Source organism: Amblyomma mixtum, chromosome 5, assembly GCF_055824585.1.
Source record: "Amblyomma mixtum isolate Tamu chromosome 5, ASM5582458v1, whole genome shotgun sequence".
Classification (NCBI taxonomy): Eukaryota; Metazoa; Arthropoda; class Arachnida; order Ixodida; family Ixodidae; genus Amblyomma; species Amblyomma mixtum.
Genome location: NC_143016.1, coordinates 191,522,781 through 191,548,402, shown reverse-complemented (window position 1 = coordinate 191,548,402; position 25,622 = coordinate 191,522,781). Strand labels below are relative to the sequence as shown.

Sequence of the window (25,622 nt, the reverse complement as noted above, 5' to 3'; positions counted from 1 at the left end):
ATGAGAGCGCCATTAGTACCACAGATTTCCTTGCTCTGCTGAAAGCATACCTTTCATCATTGTGTGTCGAGTTCAATGGTGCTGTTTTCTCTCAAAATGACGGAATTTGCATAGGATCTGCTATAGCCCCCGTTCTCTGTGACATCTTCCTTGCCAGAGGGGACAGAGAGTTGGAAAAAACATTGGTACCGCTTGGTGTTACAAAGTGCTTCCGTTATGTAGACGACTTTTTGGTTTGTGCAGATAAAACCTTTGCCACGCCCAACGTGTTGGAAGAAACTTTGGAGCAGTTCAAAAGAGCCCACAAGGGGCTCACATTTACCCACGAGCTACCTGCAAACAACAACCTACAGTTCCTTGATCTAGCTCTCACTCTTGAACCACATATATGCTGGCAGTACAAAACGCGCAATGAGAAAGGCCTACTACCGTATGACTCTGCCCATTCCAAGCTGATCAAACGAAATATGGCCATGTCATCTTTTGAGCAGGCCATAAAGAAATCATGCAGCCACAAGATGCAAGAAAGCTTCCATCTGCAGGCAACACGCCTGAGAAAAGCAGGCTATCCGACACCTTTGCTCGTTTCCGTGGCAGAGAAAGTGCTAAGAAGGACAGTCCGAACAAAGGACCAAGGCAATGCCAAAGAAAAGAAGAGGCCTGTGGTTATCCCATACGTCCATGCACTTTCCCACAACCTGAAAAAGGTTGCACAAAGACACGACGTAAAAGTTGTTTTTTCTGCACCCAAAAAATTGAAAGCAATGTGCGCGAAAGTAAACGACGAAGACAATGCCGAGAAAGAGGTGTCATGTGGCGTCAAACATGAGACAAAGTTCGTGGAATGCCGCGAAGGTGTTGTGTATAAGATACCGCTATCATGCGGGCAAACGTACGTTGGCCAGACCAGTAGGTGCCTCAATGAGAGGCTCAGAGAACATAGGCGCAACTGCAGTCTTGTCAACTCACCGGGAAATCTGGCAGCGCATTGCGCCAGATGCAAAAATTGCACACCTCACTTTAAGCAGACAGCAATACTGCTCGGTTCAAGAGAGAAGCTAATCAGGGAACTTTGGGAAGCATACTGCATACAATCAGGAAAAGAAGGGCCATGTGTAAGCGTGCCTTCTATCGAGCTCTCAAATCAGGAAAAAGAATTTTTGGAAAAATAAAAACAAACAGCTAAGTCAGAAAGATAATGCATGTTTTTTACTGCTGGACAGGACGTTAAAAGATATCTTGCCATGACGATGTGATCACGGATTTGTTTTTGTTTTTGTTTTTGTCTCGACAATGCCTATATATACATGCACTCAGAAATAAACTTGCAGTTGATAGTTTGCGCACATCTGTTCTGTGTCGTCCCTGATTGTGTCCCAGTTCCTTCGTAAGCGCAACAATGCACGAGAGTAGAAACTTGGGCGAGTCGGTAACTGTGATCCATGGTATGTGAGGGAGCGCAAAACATGATGCCCCTGTTTGCCCTCACGGTTCACGGTCATCTTGGCCGCCTAGGTTTCTGTCAATCAGAAATTAGCGCCTGTGTTGTGTGCGTCTTTCTCTGTCCCTTGTCCCGTTTTGTGCTACCTCACATACCATGGGTTAGGCTTGTCTGCTCCAGAAGTGTGGCGCCATTTTGAGAGAGTCTTAGCCAGAGAAGGTGCATTTCCACTCTGTTTTTAAATTACTTGGGATGCATTTTTCTGCATTTATCGTTTTCATGCAACCTTGGTATTTGTGCATGACATTATTGCAGCTGTCCTTATTGCATCACTATGAATTTGGTACTGATATGTTTACTATGTGCAGAATGAAGCTACATTATTTTTATTGCAATTTATAGCATGAAATGAAAATCAAATTTACTGCAACCAATAATTGTAAAGAGACATTGTAAGAGTACTCATTTTTGAAAAATTCAGAAATTATATATGTAGCAATCTTTTTTACCATTGCATAAAAGGAATCATAGTGAGCAAAATGAGATGTTTCTCAGTACCGTCATGTGCATATACTGGCAAAAAGTACTGTATTTACTCGCATAATTTGCACGCTTTCTTTCTTTAAATTAGGGCTTCAAAAAGGGTGTGTGCAAGTTACGGGGAGGTTTTGCTAACACGTCCTAAAAAAAAAAACTCTACCAGGTCATGACATGCAGTACACACTGTGTGTACAGTCGCGAGCAAAAAATATTAGCACATATCACTGGCAATCAGAACTGTGATACCTCACCACGTGGTGCTGTGGTTCGCAGACCTGCCTATCGGGCCGTTTCCATGTTTGCAGCACAGGGGGGGACGGCATGAAGTAAGCTTTATCAAGCGTGCACCACCCGAGCGTTGAAGTGCCGGCCCTACGTGACTGCGCATGCGGCATTTATTTTGGCTCGGTTATTTTGAGCAAAGATGACTTCTTTTTAATACTGTTTTTTTTTATGTCTGCAATGGTTTGTCAAAAAGAACTCGCGGGAACAATAGATGATAGCGCTGCTTTTAGCCAGTAATTTTGCTGGTCCATGGCAGTCCGATGAAGCCCCCTTATACTGTAGGATGGGAACGGCCCGGCACTCTCGTTATCAGCCTCTTCGTCACCCGTAGTGCCATGCGTTGTCATTCCAGTGGTCCAGTGTACACTGACCACCCAACTTGCTCCCCTCACGGGCCAGGAGAAAGATGGCGCATAATGTGGGACCCTGTGCCCTGGCCCACAGCATGACGATGCGAGCGCAGCTCATAGCACACAGCGGTACAAGTGCAGAGCCAGCAGTCAGAGGCATGTGGAGACAGCAGCAGGTGCCCTCGCATGCAGCCCAGCTGACTAGCGGCAAATAATTCGGTAGTTTCGGATTCCGGTTACTGGGCACTTGCTCTCTCAACAGTTTGTCCAGCAAAGCGAGCCAAGCATGCCACTCACATCTGCTTCACACGTGACTGTGCCAGTGTTTGCCCTGCGTGCACGCTGGTGGTCTGATGCAGCAGAGAGTGCATAGTGTGAGAGTGAAAGTTTAAAAGGTGTCAAATTAGGTGCATAGAAATTACGCATGGGTGCAAATTATGCAGGTAGCTGCACAAAAGCATCCCTATATTTCAAATGCGAAAATTGACAACAGATTTAAAAAGAAGTGACAGAGGTGGCTGGCACAAATGTTCAAACAAATTTTTGCTCTGGAGCATGTTTCCTTAATTGCTGATATCTTGATGAAATGAACGGCGATGCAACAAGGAAGGGGACACCACAATCCAGCCCTGCATTTCTAGTGGCAGTCTGTTGTTTGTTTAGGCGGGTTGTTAATTTTGTTATAGGTTTTTTCTTCCTTCTTGCTGTTTTTCGGGTTCTGACTGCTTTTGCTTCATGTGTTTGACTCTGCCTTTGCTACGATTGTCATTTGTTTTTTGTTTTTACTTTTTATTTTCGGTGTTTGGTTTCTGACTGCCTTTGCTTCTCATGTATGACTCTGCTTTTGCTACGATTGTTCAACACTGCTTTTGCTATGAGATGGCCTCCTCTAATTTCTGTTACCAGAATCTCTTAGTTTTTTCTCTGCAGGGGTTAAAGGTTTCTTCTCTGTTATCCTGATCCTGCTGTTTTTTTTTTTTTCCACATATTGGGTTCGGAGCGATAATGCGATAAGTGTCGTATGCATGAGCTGCATGTTTAAATATGCCACCTTTTCGTGTAATAAACAGTTGGTAGTGTGCGCATGTGGTGTCCCTTTCTTTTTAGTGTCCTTGTTGCGCACCATTTCATCCCTCAGGCCATTCTGCTGATATCTTGACTTAGCTTAAAGGAGCATGTTTCCTTAATTGCCGATGTGTTGACTTAGCTTAAAAATGTTTCTGTTGCCGTGCAGTGGAGCCCTTTAACAGTAGCAGAGTGGGTCCCAAAATGAAGCAGGTGGTGGGGGCACAGGACGTAGTTAGGCTGACCAAGGCAGCGTCCACCATACAGGTGGGGAGCTGCACTACAGCTGGCAGTGAGTGCGGGTAGTACATGTTGTATCGTATCGCGGCGTCTGCTCGCCGCTTGTCGCGTTCGCCATGCCTTGCTGTGCATGCGCTAGCGTCTCACCAAATGTATTTAAAAGAACGTCTATTTGGGCTAGATGGTGCATTATTTGAGACTGAAATGGCAATAGCTCTACAGCGAGACGTACATGAGAAAGACTGACACAGGACATGCGCTAACTTCATCTCAGTTTATTTACTGCAAAGCTAGCAAATATATAGAAAATTTGAGGCATGTACAAAAACCGGTATAACAAGGCATCAACAAAACCGTTCAAGATATGATGTCTCAGTCTTGAAAAGGTGGACCAAAGTATCACTAACACAATGTAATCCCTTCTTTTTAATGTGGAATGCTTCCAAAAGCTCCCGTGCCTTCATATCACCACTCCTTCCCAGAATCTTTATCTCCCGTCTTGCTGTAGCGCTATTACCATTTCTGTCTCAAATGTATTTAAACCCATGCGGACGCCACGCACAGCAGTCATTGGTTCGAGGCTGCTAGTGAGCACCTCGTAATACAGCGTCCTGTTCCCTGGCCGGTGTCTGGTTACTCGGCGTCCGGTTACAACAGTACACAGCTCGCCTGTGTGCAGAACCAGGTATGCCAGCAACTGGGGAAAGATTGTCACTGGCTGAACATTTGCAGCACGGCGCTGGCAGGTGCCCTGGAGTATGGCATCGGTGTGCTGAACCTGAGTGAGCGGGGCCTCTCGGACGACCGGCTGCAGCACCTCATGTCTGTGGCACCCCAGCAGAGCATCATCCTGCTCGAGGACATCGATGCCGCCTTCGTCAGCCGCGAGGAGAGCAGCACAGGTGGGGACGAGGGATGTTCAGTTGCTCGCACCCCCCCCCCCCCCCCCCCTTCGGAGGGATGCTCTCTGCCGCATCTGTGCGTTTTTGAGTATCCCACAAAGGACCGCTTTAGCGAGCATGGATACGCAGTGGCTGGTTACATCGCATGAGCAGGACAGCTCCGTTTTTTCACTGTCTTGGGTCTCTTGAAAGGGGTCTTGCACGAGGTGTGTACTGAGTGAGTCTTCAGGCTGAGCTTCACCTATGAGTTACCACTGCACTGATGCTTGTAGTTCTTGAATATTTGCATTGTTGTTCGTGAAACCCAAGAAGGTACCAGCATCGCTCAGAGAAAAAGGTATTTAAAACCGCCAGTCCTAGCTTGTTAAAAGGGAGGACCGCCTGCATGCCACTCTTGATAAGTCCTGCCAACATGAAATGCATCATAACATGCGTTTCCAGCTGCAAGGACTCAACACTCCAGGATTTCCCTCAGTGAGAGAAGCCAAGCAAGCTAGGGATACATCAGAGCACCACTGTGCCCGTTCCCTGCTAACACCAGATTTCCCGTTGTGTCAAAACGGTGACGTCTCGGTGGCCTTTTACGGCACCCTTGCTGGCATGTGCTATATGGTGCAGGGTAGACAAAAGATGGAATGCAGCATCGAGCACAGAGACAGGTTCGTCCCATGTAAGAGTGGGGTTGCTTACTGCTTAGCACGGACCGGACGTTACATCAGCATTAGGCTACAGGAGCACCATGCAGGATTAGGCATAAGGGCAACTGGTTGACCAACATCGCCACTGCTGTAATTGGACGCCTCAGTTCCATGAAACCACAAGTTTCAAAAAGCTCGCGTCCCAACTTAGCAGAAAAATTAATGAAGCTTACTGTATAAAGAAAGAATTTGGCTTGTGCATCTGCAAAATTTCGGTCATGCTGACCAAAAAAGAGTTCTTATACCTCGGCGGCTGCGTTTCGATGGAGACGAAATGCAAAAGGCACCCGTGTGCTGTGCGATGTCAATGTGAGTTAAAGATACCCAGGTGGTCCACAGCTTACTACTGCAGAACTACTACTGCGTAACTTTCTGGGCACTACTACTGTTTAACTTGCGCACTTTGTTCTATATCAATGCACTGTGTTCATTTTGCATTGTTAATATTTCTTGTTGTTTCATTAGAATGATATTGTTCGTGTTAATTTGTATTAGCTGGTGTTAATTTTTTGACTGTGTGGTGCTCTGATCATGCTTTTGTTTCTTTTGTTTTACATTTGCACTTCAAACGGTGAATTATAACAGGTTTTTTTATCCAGTGTCACACAATGTATTTCTTTTTTGCAGTTTCATTGTTTACATTTTCGTTTATTGCCTGTACTCCCCTATGTAATACCCTCATTCATGAGGGCCTTTGGGTATTTTATATAAATAAGAAAGAAAAAGACAGTAAAAAGAGCAGCTTATGTAACCAAGCAAAAAAGGTGATCATCATCAGCATGATACGATTAACCCTGTCGTATGCCAGCCGTGACCACTTTCTATCCCCGCAAACTTCGTAATCTCTTCCACCCACCTAATTGTCTGCCGCCCCCTCTTGCCTTGCCTCGTATTCCAGTCTGTTACCCTTAACGACTGTTGGTTGTCTTGCCTTTGCATTACATGCCTTGCCCGAGCCCATTTGTTCTCTTTATTTCATCTGAGGTGTCGTTAACCTGCGTTTGTTCTCTGACCCACTCTGCCCCTGTTCCTGTCTCTTAAATCATTTTCCTTTCCACAGCTTGCTGCGCTCTTCTCAATGGAAGTTGGACACTTTTTGTTAGCCTCTACATTTCTGCTTCATACAAAAATATTGGTCAGCTGTATTTAACGAGAATGCAATAGAATGCAGAGCAAGAACCAAATACTAGGTATAGTGTGGATTAGAACATTATCGTAATAAATGAGGGGTAAAAAGAGAACACTGTTAGTACGTTTTTCATACTATAAGGCAAAATTAGAGAGCACTCAACTGGCTGAGTTTCATATTTGGAGCTTTTGGTAGCAGAAAGTTGTTTGTGCCTACAAATTTTGTCATGAACGGCCTCCAATCAGCCCAGCTTTGTGTCCTGTTGATTGGAGGAGTGGTTAAGGTGCTCGGCTGCTGATACGTGGGTTCGATCCCGGCTGTGGCGGTTGACAGTCGACAAGCAGTCATGGAGCATGGGACGCCCATTGGTTGCTACACTCTTTGTCACTGAGTTCCCTTGTCAAGATTAATGTCACCAGCTTCCAAGGTTCTGTTTTTTTCTGTCAGTTCTGTCTTTAATGCTCCAACCGTGGTTTGCTTTAAACTCATTGATTTCCATCTAAGGCTCACTGAGCACCATAGAAAGTTGTGCATCAAATACTGAACTGTTTATGGCCGTCCGTCGTCCGATTCAGCTTTGTTCCAGTCATTCTGCAAGTTGAGAATTGCTAACCATTGCAAAGCAGCTGCAGAGAATTTAAGAATGCCTGGGAAACATGACAGGACTTAGAAAGCTTTCGCTGAAGAAGTGAAGCCATTGCTGGGCCTCATCTCTCCACCCAGAGAGTTGACTCTACAGGGTAGGGACAGCAAGCAGTCCTCACCAGTCAGTGCTGGGCTCCACACAGTCGCTGCTGTCTCTTGCGTGCAGTGAAAGCAGCCTATGAGGGTCTCAGCCGGGTGACCTTCAGTGGCCTGCTGAACATGCTGGACGGAGTGGCCTCTGCGGAGGCACGCATAGTCTTCATGACCACCAACCACCTGGACCGGTGAGTGTGCATGCTGTGCTCGTACAGACTGTCAAGGAGCAGCGACTGTTTCCTCGCCTGAGAATGAAAGTGAACTACACTGCTCCGGTTGCGATGGCCACGTGTTTGCTTCCTTGTTGTGGTCATAAGTTGACGGCAAGGAAATAGTCATTCCTGCGCACAGTGGGCGCACAGCATCTTGGCGCACTGCCGAGGTCTGCGCTTCGAATAGTGCGAAAAGGAGGAGTGCGCTAAGAAAAGCTGACAGTTAAAAAAAAAAGTAGACTGTCAGCGACAAAAGTGAGGAGTGGATTCATTATGGGAATGAATTCATTACGTGTGTAAATACGTTCTCTGACCTCGCATATAGGTCGACCTTATGTCCCCATGTATAGTAAGAAAAGAGGGATTTTAGCTGGGCAGCAAACACTGCTCTGTCTACATTCAGGAGCAGGTTCAGGCAGGCAGAGAGGAGCCACTGCCAACCGGACTTTTGATTTGGGATGCAGCATCCTTTTAGATTGCAGCTGTTAGGCACCCATTCCTGTGTTGAGCATCAGTATAACCGGCAGAGCAAGAGAAAAAACGAGCAAACAAAGAGCACAGCAGAGCAGAGAGTTTGACAATAGCAAGGAGGAAAGCAGAGGAGGAGGGTACTGATGGCCTTGGCTGCTATGAGGAGAGGCTCAGCGGTGGTGGATCACTGTGCGTGCTGGCCAAGTCGAAATCCAGAGCTGCCTCCATTGGGCATTGCATGTTCTGTTTGCGGTCACGTGGGATCGTCCTTCAGGGCATCGGTGGCTTTGAAGCTCAAGGCTCTCTCCCTGTGTCCAGCTGCAGTGCAGGAAACAATCATCCTTGTGTGCAGACACTAGCGTAAGCATGTTCAGTTCTTTCCGGTGCCCGTCTTGCTGGGTGCAATCCCTGCACCAGGGCAGCTTTTTTTGGACTGCAAAGCTTCTGAGAAAGCTGTTTCTGTATGGCTGTGCAAAAGTGGATGCCAGTGAATAAATACAGTCGAGCTCACTTATAGCGAACCTGGCGAATTCCGTTCCTTGCGTTCCAAGTCCTTGGTAAGTGGACTTGCCCTGTTGTAGCCAAAACATGCAGACAGGCAGGAGTGGCCTTTATTTCTTTAAAAAGTTGGTTGTGCACGTCTGTTTCTTCAAAGCTTTGATAGCTCTCCTGCACGGTCATGTGCTCCTGGCTGCTTTAGGGACACGTTAATACCTACAGCGATTGAGGCGTTCATGGGAACTGGTGATAGGTTGGCAGCCTTGTCTTCAGTGCTTGACAGATGCAGCGGCGAAATGACCGCAGCGCTTATACATGCAGAATGTACAGTATGCGCCACCCTTGTGTGGAGCACATTGGGTTCCAAATATAAAGCAACACCTTCCCACAGTTACTAGGTTCTTGAAGCAACCTTTGCACGGTGAGAACTAGCGCTTTACCTAAAAACTGTTGCCTACTCTCTGGTGTCAGTTTTTATGAGAGGTGTGCAAATATTTAATATTTCGAATACGAATCGAATATGGTTGATATTTGATTTGAATTCAAGAATTTCTGAACATTTGAAAATTCCCAAATACTTGCCAGTGATCAAATACCGTGCCGACTTTAATAACTTCGACCGTGGCAAAGCCGCAGTATCTGAGAAAATTATCTGATGATCGAGTTTAAAGTTCTATGCAGGAAAAAATACAAAAGTTCTGTTCCCTTCCTTCTCTGTCATTTATTGCATGGACCGATCGCATTGCGACGCCGCTAGGCTTGACCTCGTGCCAAATTCTGCAAGTGGGCTATTCCACATATCACACTTGCTGCGAACAAGATGGCTGATGGCCCGCTTCGAACAGTCACAAAGTGAAGTGTGCTACTTTTGCTTTTTTTTTTATTCATCTGTAATATATATTACATACTTGATTCCCACACCCATGGCGTTCGTCCTGTCGCCTTTAGAACTCTCCGATCGTGACCTCCGGCATCGTTTCGGTCAGCTACGATACGCGGGAAAGCTTTCTTGTGGAATTTTGCGTGAAGCTCCCAAAGGGACGATCTAGGTGTCGCAACATGGCAAGCGACCCTGAAGAAATCCCGCATATTGCATGGTGCGTTGTAACCCGTGCACCTCTTAAGCGGCTGTAATGGCAGGCGTGGCAGTATTTGAAGGGTCCCTGTTGCTAGGCTAAAAAATAGCCTGGCTGCGTAGTTTCGGTTTCCGAGCTTCGCCGCTCGCCCGCGGCGGCTGCAGCCGCTGCGGTGGCTCAGTGGTCATGGTGCTCGGCTGCTGACCCGAAAGACGCGGGTTCGATCCCGGCCGCGGCGGCTAGAATTTCTTTGGAGGAGAAATTCTAGAGGCCCGTGTACTGTGCGATGTCAGTGCACGTTAAGGAACCCCAGGTGGTCGGAATTTCCGGAGCCCTCCACTACGGCGTCTCTCATAGCCTCAGGCGCTTTGGGACGTTAAACCCCATAAACCAACCAACCAACCAGCTGCAGCTGTGGGCCCGTGCATTACCCGTGCATTCGCTGGTAGCCCAGTCCTAGCTCTGCGCCGCTTTCGGACGCTGACTAGCGCATTGCTCTACATTTCTTTTTCCTTTTTAGAAGCAGTCTTGCCGTTCTGACGTCGTTGTGCATTCCCCCTCTTCGGTTACGTTGTTCTTCCAGCACGCCGAAAGTGGGTGCTCGCCACAGGCTTACAAGTGTTGCGCGATGTAGCCACCTCATAAGTCTTTACGCATTATTGGCAGTTTTTGGGGGGGATAACTCGGGCATTTCTTAAATCGAATAACTCGGGCATTTCTTCCGGCCCCTTGAACTATGCAAATACCAAGGCAACTCGTTATGTTTGTCGCTAGTAATGTTATTTTATGGACAAAGGTAACGCAGGCTGGTCTGTGCGCTTCCTGCACGCAGCAGCAGTGATGCATGCCTTTCAACACTGCCCCTGTCTCGCTTTACCATGCTCCCCAGCTGGCACACGCACACACCGATCGACCTTGTAGACTGTCTTCTGGGCGCGTTTGACCGGCAGTGAGCCAGTTAACTGCAATTTCAGCGCCGCCTTTTTTATTGTTTTTTCGGGGGGTCGACACTTACTTGGAGGGCAGATCACGGGAGCTAGGTGATGCTTTTTGGTGTGCGCTCTGGCAGGAAGCTTGCATTCTTAGACTTGGGGGGCACACTGCCTCCTCGTTTGGTATAACCGAGTGGTGTGCCTATGCTTGTTTGTTTTATCTGAGGCATAGCCATAGTGCATATTTCGACGGTAACACCACCCTCGTTCATAGTAAGCAAGCAGCCGTTACAAGTGGGCTCGGCTGCACTGCACCAAATGATTGAATGAAGCTGTTGTCCAAGCAGTGTCCTCCTCCTTCTTGTAGTGTGGTCTGCTGCTGCTCCACTTCGAGTAGGCACTATGCAGCAACACTGTGAGACCACTGTCATGAGAGTCACTGAGGTTTTTAATCCTTTTCATCTATGTGCATTTGCAGTCTCTAGTAGACTCGCTGTATTTAGAGCCAAGTGGGCGGGGCTGACGAAAGCCATTTGTTGTAAGAGGTTCTTCAGTGTCTGTATGTGGCATGGCTGCAAAGTGCATCTCTGCATTTGTTGTGGCCAATTGTGTTCTGGAATGAAACAAACTTCTCTGTGGGACCATTTCTGAGCACCTGTGGGCCGGTGCTGTCAACGTGTAGCATACAATTTGCTAGTCTGCTGTGACGTTGCGATGGCCTTTTGCACAAAATCAAGGGCAACATGGGCATACGGTATCCATGGTGGTCCTTGTATGCAGCCTTCAGCTGTTCCCATTTCTGCTTGTATTAACAATGGAAGGGGGGCTCTGCCACAGCATTTACTGTAGTTTTTTCCTTTTACTTCACAGTTACTCAAGTAATGAACCCGTGCTTTTTGCAGAACAGTTAAGATCTGTCCACTGTGGGGAAAGGGTTCGTTATACAAGGAGAAGACTCCTGCCGAATTTTTTGTAAGAGCTGAAATTTCATATCATATGTCCGCCGCCCGCCTACATATCCGTCTGTCGTCAACAAAACGTGTAGGGGGCAAGTTGCATCCCTGTGTCACCCGTATTCCTGTCGGCAATGTTCACCACCATTCGCTTCAAAAGATGTTTGCTGCATCATGGCACAATCTGACGATTTTATGATGGTCGACGATACTGGTCAGTCGTGGTGAGATAAGCTTAACATGTGAACACTGGCCCTGAAGGTCAGGTGCGCATTTTTATGCAAAATAAAAGAAAAAATTGGCAGTGGTTTAGCTCTGGTCAAACCGGGTAAATTGCGTTAGCAAGGGAGATTCTTCAGGGCGTTGCCTTCGCCTGGTAGCATTGCGGCGTTCCTGAGCAGTCAGGTGTTGAGATTCATCGGTGACCGATGACGTGGAACCACTCTGCAAGGTAGAACGTTGTCGCCGAGCTGCATCCTTAGCACGACGCTTTGCAAGTCATTCTTCACGCTGTTCTGGTGTCTCTTGTGCATGTTGTCGCTTTCTCGCTTCTTCCTGTCGCTGCCACTTCTCCTTAGAGGACTGCATAGCAAAGCATTCACACCAAGGCAAGCGTGCATATATAGATGCTTCACAGCGCAGGAGCATGGGCGCCTCCATATTCGGTCACGTGACCATTCCGCCACGCTTCCAGGGAGTCCACAGAACACCATCGCCCGTTCAGCTGTACGCCTTGCTCGTCGGTAAATTGGTTTTTGAGGAAAGGAAATGTATCTGTCTTGCATGTCTCGGTGGACACCTGAACCTCGGGGTAACGGAAAGGGAGGAAGATGGGAGTGAACAAAGACACGGTATTCACTAGGCTTGGCTTTGTGCATTCCAAACCATCAAGCTGGCATGGCGGTCGTCTCGCACTCCGGACACACTGGTTCGATTCTCCAACTCGACCATTTTCCTACTCGGTGTTATTTATTTATGTGGTCTGATTAGAAATTAGGCTAATTGCTTCACTGATATCATTCGAATGCCATCAACGCACTGCGCGCCAATGCTGCTAGCGCCGGCTTCGAAGGCCAGAAGTGGCGGACCTTCTAGTGGCGCCATCTGTCGTAGACAGAGCAAACTGGTTGGCGCCGCTGCCGCGCGGCGCTGTCATCTGACGGAGCGCGGCTGAAGCAACGCTGTTCAAGGTCATTCATCCCTACCGACTGGGGCTACGCGACGAGGCGAAACCTACAGTAGTATTGCTAACGCAATAAAAAGTATATTGTCACGTAGTGGTGACTAGTTCGGCTTGCAGGAAAACAGCGAGAATGGTTTCTAAACAAAACTCTTTATATCGGATGACTTGCGCCCACAAAGAACTGACTGAGTTGGCGGCGGTGCAGCAACAGGCGAGCTCGGTGGTCGTTCGAACAGAATGCCCGCTGCTCTCGGCCATGCTGAATTTAAAGCTGATAGCGAACCTTCTAGTTAAAGCTTGAAAAGTTACTTGAACATTCTGGAACAACGTAGAAGCGACTCCGCCTGGATGCGATCAACCGAAATAAATCCGGTCGCTTCTTGCATCACAAAGTGATAAAGCGGCGTGCTGGCAGCTTTGAAGATTGAACAAACACCGCAAAGATTCACGGCATTCCTCAGCTCTCAAAGAAGCATCGACATGATGCTTTAAAACATAAGGTGACTAGGAACAAATAAAACGAATTGTGCAAAAATAGACACTGAGTGTGAAAACACAGTGTCCTTTAGCGCACATAATAGGGCTTTAGACGGACGACATCAACAACTTCTGGTCATACGTGGCGTCATTGGGATGCAGTCATTTCATCGAGGACGACTTCGTAGTCTAGTTACCTAGGTGACGAAGAACCTTATATGGGCCGAAATAGCGGTGTTAAAGTTTTTCACTCAGTCCGCGGCGATGAATGGGCGTTCAAACCTAGACTCTGTCTCCTGGCTTGTATTCCGCTTTGCGTCTTCGTAGGTTGTAGCGTCTGGCGTCGGTCTGCTGCTGGTCTTCGATCTGTAATCAGGCAAGTCTTCGGACTTCTACGCGTTGAAGGTAGGCGGCGACGTTTACATTATCTTCTTCGGTAACATTGGGCAGCATGGCGTCTAGCGTGGAATGTGGCCTCTCTGCCATGGACGAGCCTAAAAGGCATCATCTGGGTGGTCTCCTGCACTGCGGTGTTGTAGGCGATGACGATGTAAGGCAAGACGACATCCCAGGTCTGGTGTTCGGCATCGACATACATGACGAGCATATCGGCGATGGTTTTGTTCAGGCGCTCGGTCAGTTCATTCGTCTGCAGATGGTCTGCAGTTGTCCTCCGGTGGCTGGTTTGGCTGTAATGGAGAATGGCTTGCGTCAGTTCTGCCATGAATGCTGTTCCTCTGTCTGTGGTGAGCACATCGGGGGCGCCGTGTCGCAGAAGAATGCACTGCACGAAAAATTTGGTGACTTCTGCTGCTGTTCCATACGGTACGGCTTTTGCCTCGGTGTAGTAGGTCAGGTAGGCGGTCGCTATGATGATCCACTTATTTTCGGACGTTGACTTCGGGAAAGGGCCAAGCGAGTCCATGCCGATCTGCTGAAAGGGCCTTGAGGGGGGTTCAATGGGATTCAGAAATCCGGCTGGTCGGGTGGGAGGGGTCTTTTGTTGTTGACAATCTCGGCAGGTTTTCACATCATGTGCGGCATCGGCAGACAGTCGGGGCCAGTAATACTTGTCTTGAATGCGGCGCACGGTGCGAGCAAATCTGAGAAGTCCAGCTGTTGGCTCGTCGTGTGAAGCCTGGAGAGCTTCTTCGCGCAGACTTGCAGGCACAACAAGGAGGTACCCTGTTTTGTTCACTGCAAAGTTTTTCTCCATGAGGACATGATCCCGTACACAGAACGAAGACAGTCCTCGCTTGAACAAGGCAGGGGTGAAGAAACCTTGCCTGCCAAGTACTCGATGAGGTGTTTTAGGTGCTGCTGTGCAAAGGAACTGGAGCTGTCCTCATTGTCGTCCGGCGGCGGTGCGTCTACAGGGGCCCGTGGCAGTCAGCGTCGCAGTGTTTGCATCCGGACTCGTAAACCACGGTTGCGTCGAACTCCTGGAGGCGCAGGCTCCATCGAGCGAGGTGGCCAGAGGGGGTCCTTCAATCTGGCAAGCCAGCACAATGTGTGGCGATTGCTGACCACCTTGAACGGTCGTCCATACAGGTAGGGGCGGAATTTCGATGTAGCCCAGATGATGGCAGGGCACTCCTTCTCAGTTGTCGAATAATTAGCCTCGGCCTTGGATAGGGAACGGCTAGCGTATGCGATTACTTTCTCCAGTCTGTCAGTTTTTTGAACGAGGACAGCGTCTAGGCCCATGCTGCTTGTGTTGGTACGGATTTTAGTCTCGACGTTCTCATCAAAGTCCGCAAGGATCGGCGGTTTTGAAGATATTTTGAAGTTGCATATTTTGCAAAAACGATACTGCCTTGATTTTATTCCCGAGCGCGTTGCTGGGAGCGCTCTGCATCTGAGGGTGCATGCCGCTGGAAGATCCTCGAAATCTCAGTAGAGTTCCACACTGCTCTGTTGACTGGATGGCCATTGAAAACCGCCCGTGTAGCAGCACTCCCCTAGGCTGACAGACTGTTGGTTTAAGGGAATGCCTATTCAAATCTGTATTTGTCTTTCACAATCTGATGCAACAGCTGTATCTCACCGGTACTCACCTATGGGGCAGAAACGTGGAGGCTAACAAAGAGGGTTCAGCTCAAGTTAAGGACAACGCAAAGAGCTATGGAAATAAAAATGATAGGTGCAGCGTTAAGAGGTCGGATGCGGGTGGAATGGGTGAGAGAATGAACGCAGGTTGATGATATCCTAGTGGAAATCAAGAGGAAGAAGTGGGCTTGGACAGGGCATGTAATGCAGAGGCAAGATAACCGCTGGTCCTTAAGGGTAACGGAGTGGATACCAAGGGAAGGCAAGCATAGCAGGGGGCGGCAGAAAGTTAGGTGGGCGGGTGAGATTAAGAAGTTTGCGGGAATACGGTGGCCACAACTGGAAAAGGACAGGGCTAACTGGGGAGACATGGGAGAGGCCTTTGCCCTGCAGTGGGCGTAGTCAGGCTGATGATGGTACTCGCAGACGTACGATTTATAGGCATCGACATAGATTGATTGCATGTTGGACTTGGGTATTATTGTGATTACCGAGTTTGTTTTGAATATAAACAACGTAGTGCTTAGAATACAGCCCTGGGGACCACAGTTCTCTTGAATGAAATTTTTTTATTGTGTAGTCCCTAACCACGCTTGAAAACCTAGGCTGGCCAGGTTGCATAGGATACGAAATCTCCAAATGGTGTCGTGGGCTTCCTCTAGGTCAGAGAACACTGCAACGTTTTAGCAAGGCAGCTTGCGGGTTCAGTCGTTCTGTAACTGCAAAGGGAGGTCACTGTTTTTGCAGGCTTTAAAAAACGAACAAAAGCAGCTTTTTTTCAATGCCTCTGTTTGTCGTATTTTATAAAAGTACTTCAAAGGCTGAGCAAGGTGTGCAAGCATAGCATAGTGAATTCTGCCAAGGCATTCTGTTTACCTGCGGAAATCACTCCATTAATTTCTTTGATTATATCCTTCATTATTGTTTTCACCAGGTGGCAGTTTTTGTTTCTCGGTGACGCTCTGGTATTTCAGGAATGTGCTTTTGTAGTCCGAGGAACGAGAGACTGAGCAGAAATGTTCACCAAGTATGTTTGCTTGCTCTTCAAGTGTTGTTTGGAGACCAAGCGTTTATAGAAAACAGATTGTGCGAAGTCTGTGGTTACCATAGAATTTGCAAATTTCTTCTTACATTTTCTTAGATGCAATTGGGCTATTTCTTGACAATACTTATTTTTTGCAGTAAATCAGAGTTTCAGCGGATGTAGTACATATTAGCCAATACCTCTTTTAAAGTTAGTGAAGTCTTCATACATCCGGCATCTGGGAAAAACATCTCAGGCTTTGTTTTTTTTTGCATCTCTACATTGTTTTGTCCCCCCACATATTATGCTTCTGTTTAACAAAACCTGAAGACTGAGATATAGCTAATGTTGCTGCATGGAGGATGCATGCCGTCAGCTTTTCATTCATTTGTGCCAGGACATTCCAAGAAGTGTTCATCAAGGGTAGTGTTTTCCCTGTATTAAGGCCTATCAGCCAAGTGGAGTCCAAGGGGTGGGGGGGGGGAGTGAATTGGAGTTGTTGGTGACGACAGCCTGATAATAGTTTGGAGACAATCGCTTCCACAAGGGTTATCTAATACATTCAATTTAAGATCAGTGAAGATACTTGAACAAAAAAATTATAGCTCGCTTTGCCGAAATGCGAAGTATGTGCACATTTCATTTCGAAGCTAAAGTTTCAAGTTGAGACAATGATCGACAAAGGACCTTAGTGGTAGCGCGCCACGAAGTTTTGGGACCGCTTAACGCACCTTAAGAGGGCACTGCAATAGCAGTGTGTTCCATGGAAGTCAATGAAGACGCAAAGCGCAAGAGTGGGCATGAGGCAGTGGCCAGCGAAGCTTATGTGTTTGTGCCATTGAGTTGAAAACCCAGGTGTGGCCATATTAAGGCGAAAGCCTTTAATGCCTTATACTGTTGTTAGCAGCTGTGTTGGCAGATGTGTATGTGTTTTGACGGGCGTCCACCCAGATATGTGAGACAGTTAGTGCGTAACTTCCTTTCCTCAAATACAATTTCCATTTTCTTCATTACGGCCCCTTTCTTCTTTCACTCCACTTCCTCCCTTCCTGTATGGTGCGGTTAAGGTGCCCACCAAGATGACAGAGAATTACAGCCCCATTTCCTTTTCTCAAAAAGCGTTGTGTTCAGAGGGCAACATCCCATGGACTTCCTGGCAGCGCTACAACACGCTGTCGCGTTCCACTCCTAAAGGCGGAGATTAAGCGTCATTAATTGGCAGTTAATTAGTCATTACGTGTTACATCATCAGTGCCACACAGGGAGTCAAAGTGGTGTGAAAAACGATTTCGCCTCTACGCACTTTAGACAGTCAAAGTGCCCCCTGAATCTTTTATTTTATTTCTGTAGGCAAGGGCGCCCCACCGTGTGGTTCAGCAACAGCTATTCATACAGCATGTTGAGAATATAAGAGTGACTTCGCATCTGTAACTCAACTAGCTCTCCTTTCCAGTCCACCATGGTGACCTACGCTCTCACCATGCTCCACATGGCAACCACCCACTATTTACACCGACTATTCCTAGCTGGCAGTGGGCTCCTCTTGACAGCTGTCCCTGTAAATCTCAACTTGGATGTTATCGGATATCGGATCTTTACCGGATGACTGGAGGACAGCCGCGATTAAACCTCTGCACAAAACCGGAAAAAAAGCACACATCGAGAATTACCGACCCATATCTCTAACTTCCACGTCATGTAAAATTTTAGAACATATAATTCATAAACATATATTAGGTTTCTTGGAACAGCACAAAGTACTTACCGATTTTCAGCATGGCTTCAGGCGTGGGTTTTCCACAAGTACACAGTTAGTTGAAACTGTGCATGACTTTGCTCAGTCGATTAACCAGGGAAAACAAACAGACGCAATATTCATGGATTTCCGTAAAGCATTCGATAAGGTGTCACATAACAAACTAATTCATAAATTAAGTTATTACATTAAAAACGACAGGATACTTGCATGGATTAAAGCTTATCTCTCGAACAGATGTCAGTTCGTCACTCTGAACAATATTTCTTCTAGCAGTGTCCGGGTTATGTCTGGCGTCCCCCAGGGATCTGTTTTGGGACCACTCTTATTTCTGTTGTTTATTAATGACATTGTGGCAGATCTTTCAGTTCGCGTGAGGCTGTACGCGGATGACTGTGTCCTGTATCAAATGGTGTCTTCAGTTGACGACCAGGTGCGTCTAAATAATGACCTAGCGAAGGTGGTTGCGTGGTGCAACAAATGGCAGATGTGCATTAATTTTGAAAAAACAGTGTTCATGAAAATTACAAACAAGAAAATGCCTCTTCATTTTGTGTACGGTACTAACAGCATATCATTATTAGAAGTGACAGAGTATAAATATTTGGGCCTATGGATTACTAACAACCTTTCGTGGTCAAAACACATAGACGCTGTAGTAGCAAACTCAATGCGGAAACTATTTTTCTTGAGGCGCTCCCTAAAGTCATCCCCATCTAGTGTTCGTCTATTGGCGTACAATTCCCTCATCCGTCCGTTACTAGAATATGCCGTAATCATTTGGGACCCTTTCACGTTAACAAATATTCAGAAATTAGAGCGAATACAGCATAAAGTAGCTAGATTTGTTTTTAACTCATATGGCCGTGCATCTGTAAGTGAGCTCGTGAGGCGAAGTGGGTTACCCCCCGTCACTGAGCGCAATCGTGTTTGTCGATTAAAGTTTTTTTTTTTTTTTTTCCAGCTTATAAAAGGACATTATAAAGTTGATACCTCTAATTATTTTTCTTACTCCTCAGGTTATAACACGAGACAAAGGCATGCACTAACAATCACCCCTTTGTACGCGCGAAATAACTGCTTTAAATATTCTTTTTTTCCGAGGACAATTACTGATTGGAACAAACTTAATAGCGAGACTATTAATCAAAATTCTTTACTTCTGTTTGAAAAGTGCCTGTAAATGTTGTGAATTTGTGTGTGTTTATATGCTTGTATTTTGTTTTGTCCCACCCTGCTATGATCTGTACAAGATCGCAGTATCTATAAATAAATAAATAAGTAAATAAATAAATAAATCTGCCATCACTTGGCCTCTACTGTCTGTCTGTTGGCTGCCCCACAAATCTCCCATCAGATATGGTTCTGGTAGCTGGCTTCAAAGTTCCTCTAAGGCATCAAGTGTGACTTTTAGGTATACAGGGTGTTTCACCTAAGACTTTGACAAAATTTTTTTAAAAGCAGGCTTTTTAAGTTAGAAGAGCGCTTGTTTCGGTATGGTATTGTCAGTGGTGTAGTACATCAGAATGCAGCTAAGACGCACTAACTAGCAGGATGCTTAATTAATACTGAATAGTTAACTATTACTGTTAGGCTCCCAATTATTGTGTAATTGTGTATTGTGTGCCACTGTAAGTAATATGCATATCAGTTTTTAGAATTTATAAAATGTGGTTGCCTTCAGCTCTGTGGCCCTACAAATTTTGGCTATTTCGACAAGTTACGTGCACTGGAGACGTTGCTTTGACTGCAAGCTTCTGGAAAGTCCATGTATTTTTGGGGCGATGTCGCCAAAATTTGTTGAGCCACAGCGCTGAGGGCAACCACGTAATAGTTAGATTAACTATTCAATATTAATTAACCATTCTGCTAGTTAGTGAGTCTCAGTTGTATTCTGACATCTTACACTATGCCAAAAAAGCGCTCTTCCAACGCAAAAAGCCTATATTTAAAATTGGTTGGTTGGTTTATGGGGTTTAACGTCCCAAAGCGACTAAGGCTATGAGAGACGCCGTAGTGGAGAGCTCCGGAAATTTCGACCACCTGGGGTTCTTTAACGTGCACTGACATCGCACAGTACACGGGCCTCGAATTTCTCCTCCAAAGAAATTCAGTCGCCGCGGCCGGGATCGAACCCGCGTCTTTCGGGCCAGCAGCCGAGCACCATAGCCACAGAGCCACCGCGGCGGCACTATATATTTAAAATAGTGTAAATCTTACTGAAACATACTGTATATGAAAGGGCATAGAGAGTATGTTTTCCTGAGCAAAGCTGAAGACACTGCATAAAAATTAACGGATACTGCGTGCTTTTCCTGGAGAAGCGTTTTAACACTCGTTATTCGTGACGCGACTTAATTTGAGGATATGTTTGAGAAGCGAGACTCGAAAATGTGCACCGAGCAGGCATTTATTCGGCACCATGCATCAAGTGCTATCCATGGCTGTTGCCTGTTTGGAATGGCCTCTGTGATTTTTAACAACTGCTTCACAAGGCGGGGAGGTCTTGCATGTACGCAAAGTGCTGCGTAGGAGATCGACAGTTCACGCGATGAAATAATTGTAATAGATGAGAAAAAATGTAATTACGTCATTTCCATGTTGTTTTTGAAATATTGATAGGGCATTTTGTGACCTGCATAAAAATGAGAGTTTCTTCTAAACTGGCTGTTGCTGCAAAAAAAAAAGGGGGGGGGGGGGGCAGGAAAACCCATAATGTGGAAATTTTTGCTGAATAACCCCATATGTACCTGAACTTGAGCTAAAAAAATGTCACCTAATTTTTACGCCCCCCCCCCCAATTCTGGGAAAAATAAAACCCGAAAACAAAGGGCCCTAAACATAATCTTCAGGAAGGAAAAAGTGTCTAACATATGGATTTTTTGGTTTTCAAAAAGCAAGGGAAGGTTTGATCGTGACATGGAACATCACTGCCCTGGACTCGGGTATGGTGTTTGTCAAGTCCAGACAAAGTTTGGATGTGTAAACAGTGTAACTTGTGTAAACAGTGGAAGAAATGCTTTGCAGTGACTCCTGGCATGTCTAGTTGTGGGCCACTGGAGGATGTGACAGGGCTTTCAGCATAGCTTTTGGTGCGCATACCTGGAAAGTCACTCAAACATCATACATGCTAGGTCATCGCTGGGTGCTTACATGCGATAAATCTGTACATAAAGCTTGCTTGTGTATCCACGAGATCAAAACACTTGAACAGTACAGATTGTACCCGTCCCACACGTGCACAAGAAATGGTAGTAAATGCTTATGGCCTTAAGTTTGATGATGCCATTTATTTCTGGGGTTGGTGCTACACATCCAGATTTAATGTCACATTACGATAACGACTGCAAGACAGTCAAAAATTTTACCTGAATATGAACAGCCATAATGAGCTCAGTATCTCTGGAATTATTTTGCAGAAAGGGACTCAGTTGTCGCCATAAACAGTGCGTGTGAGCACACAAGCCAAGAGTGCCAGTTAAAATCCGGCAGAGGTGCCTCAGATGAGTGACAAACCGTGGGAGGGAGTTGTTTGCAGGCTTTTCTGCATGTGGAATGGGGAGCATTGGTTGGTCATGCATAGCAGTAAGGCCATTAAATCCGAGTGTGTGGCACCATGCGAATGGGATTGAAACTGAAGGCACTAAGCACATAATGGCATTAAATTTGCACTATACCCGTGCCACACGCGCTCAAGAAATGGCAGTAAATGCTTAAGGCCTCAAGTTTGTTAGTGCCATTATTTTCGGAGTTGGTGCTACACGTCCACATTTCATGCCATTATCGAAAGTGACGATGGCGATAACGCTTGCAAGGTAGTCAAAAGTTTCATCTGAATATAAACATTCCTAATGAGCACAATATATCAGGAATGTTGTTCAAATGTAATGTAAAAACAATTTTCCGGAAAATACGGCTGTTCTTGCTTTACAAGTTGAAAAAGTAGCCTTAAGTTCGCATGTCAGAACCCAAGTCGAGAGTACCTGTCAATAAGGCTGGTTAAAATGGCGCTCTTCGCATGCCTCATCCGACTGAAAGTTACGAATTAACTATTTGCTACTGGTTAGGAAGTTGTTACTCTGCGTGTGGAATGGGAACGAGAGTACACATTGCACAGGTTGTGGCGAATTCAGTAGGTCGCAAATGGCAGTAAGGCTAATGCCATTAAATTTATGCGTGTGGCACCGCACGAATGCCAGTAAAACTTAAGGCAGTAAGCATTTAATGACATTAACTCTGTCCGTGTGGCACGGGTAATTAGACTGAAGGGCTTTGTCAAAAACAGCCAAACACCACCACGATGGGGCCTAGGTGAAGAGGAAGGGTCCGTGGGCGACGCGCATGTGGGTGCGCAGGTCGCCGGGCCAGCTGAACGTCTTGAAGCACAGCGTGCACTGGTGTTTGTGCCGGTAGGGCCGATGCATGAGCATGTGCCGCTTCAGGTTGCCCTTGGTGGAGAACACTCGCGCACACACGCCGCACACGGGTTCGTCCGCCGGGGGAGGCGGCGCCGCGGGCACCCAGTTGCTTTTGTCGTCCGAGTACGAGTGGTCGAAGGTGCGGCGGCTCGCGGGCGCCGGCGGCCGGGCCGCGGGTCGCGCCCTGGGCGCCGCCGGGCTCTCCGGCCGCTCGGGGCTGCTCGGCTCCTCGGGTCGCGGCGTGCGCTGCTTTCGCCGGGTGGCCCTGGCCGGCTGCACTGCCTCCTCTTCTTCCCGCGGTGGCTGCATTGCCGCCTCCTGCGGCTGCTGCGCCGCGTCCTCGGCGCCGGCCACTTCGGCCAGCCCGCGCACCTGGAGCAGCTCGGCGGTGCGCAGCAGCGTCGGCAGCTGGTCCTGCGCCACGTTCACCTCGCCGCGGTACATGAACTCGAGCAGCGTGCGCAGGTCGGCCTCGCGCGTCTGGCTCATGATCACCACGGGGTGCGGGCACGGGTTCTGCGCGAACAGCGTCTCGAAGAAGGGGCTGCACGCGGACAGCACCAGCTTGTGCGCCTTGAGGCTGGCGCCCTCGCCGCACACGAGCGTCACGTCGACGAACGCCTCGCGGCAGCGCAGCTCCTCGAACACCGACACCAGGCTGCCGTGGTGCTGGTTCCACTTGAGGCAGAACTGCTGTGCCGTCAGCCCTCCCATCGCGTCGTTGTGTGCTGCTGCTGCTACCTCGGCTGCTTCCACGACGGACCGCGCGCCCGATGGCGATGCTGCTGCCGCGTGCCGAACCGAAACTGCGTTGCTTGGTGCGCACCATTCCTTCCTCCAAGGGAGACCTTTTCCATGGAGGCCTCCATGCTCTTTTCCATGGAGGAAGGAGAGAACTGCCCTTTCCACACAACAACCTGGGAGAAAAGTGTGGAGGAAGTCACGTGGTTTTTCTTGATCGGGAGGCCATCTTGTCCGGGCGGCTTAGCAACGGCGTTGTAGTTGCTGTTTACGAACTGTGCGGTAGCAGACGGCCGCGGCATAGCATTCGCGGTGCGGCGTAGGCGTACTTTCCTCAACTGCTCGAGTTTGTTTTTGATCGGGCTCACAGGCTGACGTTGGCGCCGTTCACTCATATCTCAGGCGGAATTCGCTGCAAAACTCTCGTTGTTGCGTGCGGTGCACGGTTCAACGTGCACGTGCCCGGCGACCGCGATCGCACGGGCATTTCGTCTCCTGCGTCACGTGCGTCACTGATCGGAGCCGTCGGGAGACCGCCGCTGCTCACCGAGGAGCACTCGCGCTGTTCGTTCACCAGTCGGCGTGCGCTAGAGAGGTCGTCGGCGCATTTTGCGGACATTTCGCGTCCTGTGCGTGCAGTGTGCGTGTGCCACTCGCGCTCCCGTTTACATCGGCAGTGAAACCTCGTTGCTACTTATGCGTGTTCTTGCAACGCTCCTGCGATTGTCACTGGTGTTGGTATAACTGTCATTTTCGTTTTTCGGCGATTGCGCTTGTGTGAGCGCCGGGGGCCATGACATGGGCGGAGAGCGATACTGTAAAGGAAGCAGCTGCGCTCGCTTTGCTCTTAGTATACAGAAACTTTGTTACATGCCCGTTTGAAGCGTGTAACGTTTGAAGCGTCTAGGAGCTATTTGCCTCTGGGACGTGCCGGGCTCAAGTGTATTCGTTCATATCGTGGCCAAGTCTGTGTTTTTGGTTGCGCGCTATGTCTAGACCGGTTTCCTGTAGCAGGTTTTGCAATTGCTTTTCTAGCTGATGTCACGGTCAAGAAGTGCAAAAAACGCGAAGGTCTAACTTAATTTGGAGGCCTTTTCTCACATGTGTTTATTGTGCCCATGTCCTGTGATAGTGTTAGTTGTGGTAAAAAGTAATTAGCGAAATGAGGATCCACATGTGCGCTGAATTTCATTCATGGCTGTGGTTATGTAGAAGAAAAATAATTTGATGCATTCATTACGTACAATAGATCGACTTTCATTGTTTGTATTGTCGATCACAAGTAAAGTATGCTACTATGCAGTGACATTACAAGCTACAAGCTAGTATTTCACCAAGTAGAGAAAAGCGGTGCATACAGCTGCAGCTCTGCACATTAAACATGAAACACAGCATTGAAATGATGCACAACACTGTGAAACTTATACTGCAGCCACTGGGTACTCCTAAACTTCTAGAACTCTGAAAAGCTACAGTCATATATATTGTGCACAATACCAGAGCTGTGGATGTGAAACATGGTATGTTACCATGCTCCAAAGGGTGGATTTATGGAAGGGGCCAGTCACAATTTAAACATGTATTTCTTGGACTTTTTTCATGGAGAAAAAGGTTTTCAGAATGGTTATTCTGTGAATCAAAAGTCATTGTTGGCACAGCCACCATTACAACACTTATGATATTACATTTTGCATTCAGGGTCAAGAACTCAAAATATTTAGTATATTTGCCCATCCTCACTGCTGTATGAGAAAGCATTCCTTGCATGGAGAGCCACACGAAAACATGCTATGAAGATAAGCACAGTATTTAAGACCAACAACAAAATACTGCAGAATTTTTCTTACCCTCACTGCTGCAGCAGAAGGCACTGTTGACACAGCCAGCTTCCCAAACATACGCAATGGAAGCAGATTGCAACATTCAGCAACAAGAGCAGCATTAAAAGGCAGGTTGAACACTAAGGTGGGGTGTTACCATGCATGGCAGCATTGTTCACGACTCAACCAGAAGCAGACACGTGCACACTCAGCATAAAACTGAGAGGTTTGTGCTATCCACCAGAGAGCGTGATTAAAGTGTGGCCAATATGTGGGACACTTTTATGCGAGCATAGCATGCAAACAACCCAATATCAATAACCTTGATCATGGATCTCATGCATGGACCTCTAAACTCATTCTAGCAAAGAAGGATTTTTTTTACAACCTCATGAGCACATTTGACAGCTGTCCACTCAAAAATCATTACGCTCTCACATAGAAAGTGTTGCATACTGCCACTCAAACATAAGTGTCGTGCCAGCAAGCTGGACATGTAAGGCTTCCAGGGTAGCCATATACTAAAACATTTCAGGAAGCTTAAGTTTAAAGGCAGTACTTTACACTGCATTAAGGTGGGATAGTTTGTTTGAAAACTTCGTGAAGTACACTGTGCGATCC

At 47.3% G+C, this 25,622-nt stretch overlaps 2 protein-coding genes and 1 long non-coding RNA gene across 3 annotated transcripts in view; 1 reads left to right on the top strand and 2 right to left on the bottom strand.

Moving 5' to 3' along the window:
• LOC149345263 (uncharacterized) overlaps positions 1-25,622 on the bottom strand; it is a 74,307-nt gene that overhangs the window by 6,674 nt on the left and 42,011 nt on the right. The window lies entirely within an intron of this gene.
• The window catches only part of Bcs1 (mitochondrial chaperone BCS1), a 63,596-nt gene that overhangs the window by 18,480 nt on the left and 19,494 nt on the right, over positions 1-25,622 (top strand). Inside the window, exons 7-8 of the mRNA XM_089546552.1 lie at positions 4,654-4,823; positions 7,462-7,579. Coding sequence (XP_089402678.1) covers positions 4,654-4,823; positions 7,462-7,579 — 288 coding nt within the window. The remainder of the gene's footprint in view (positions 1-4,653; positions 4,824-7,461; positions 7,580-25,622) is intronic.
• Positions 20,415-23,240, bottom strand: LOC149345267 (uncharacterized). Its single transcript, XM_089546553.1, has one exon. The coding sequence runs from the start codon at positions 23,152-23,154 to the stop codon at positions 22,330-22,332; it is 825 nt and encodes a 274-aa protein (XP_089402679.1). The 5' UTR covers positions 23,155-23,240; the 3' UTR covers positions 20,415-22,329.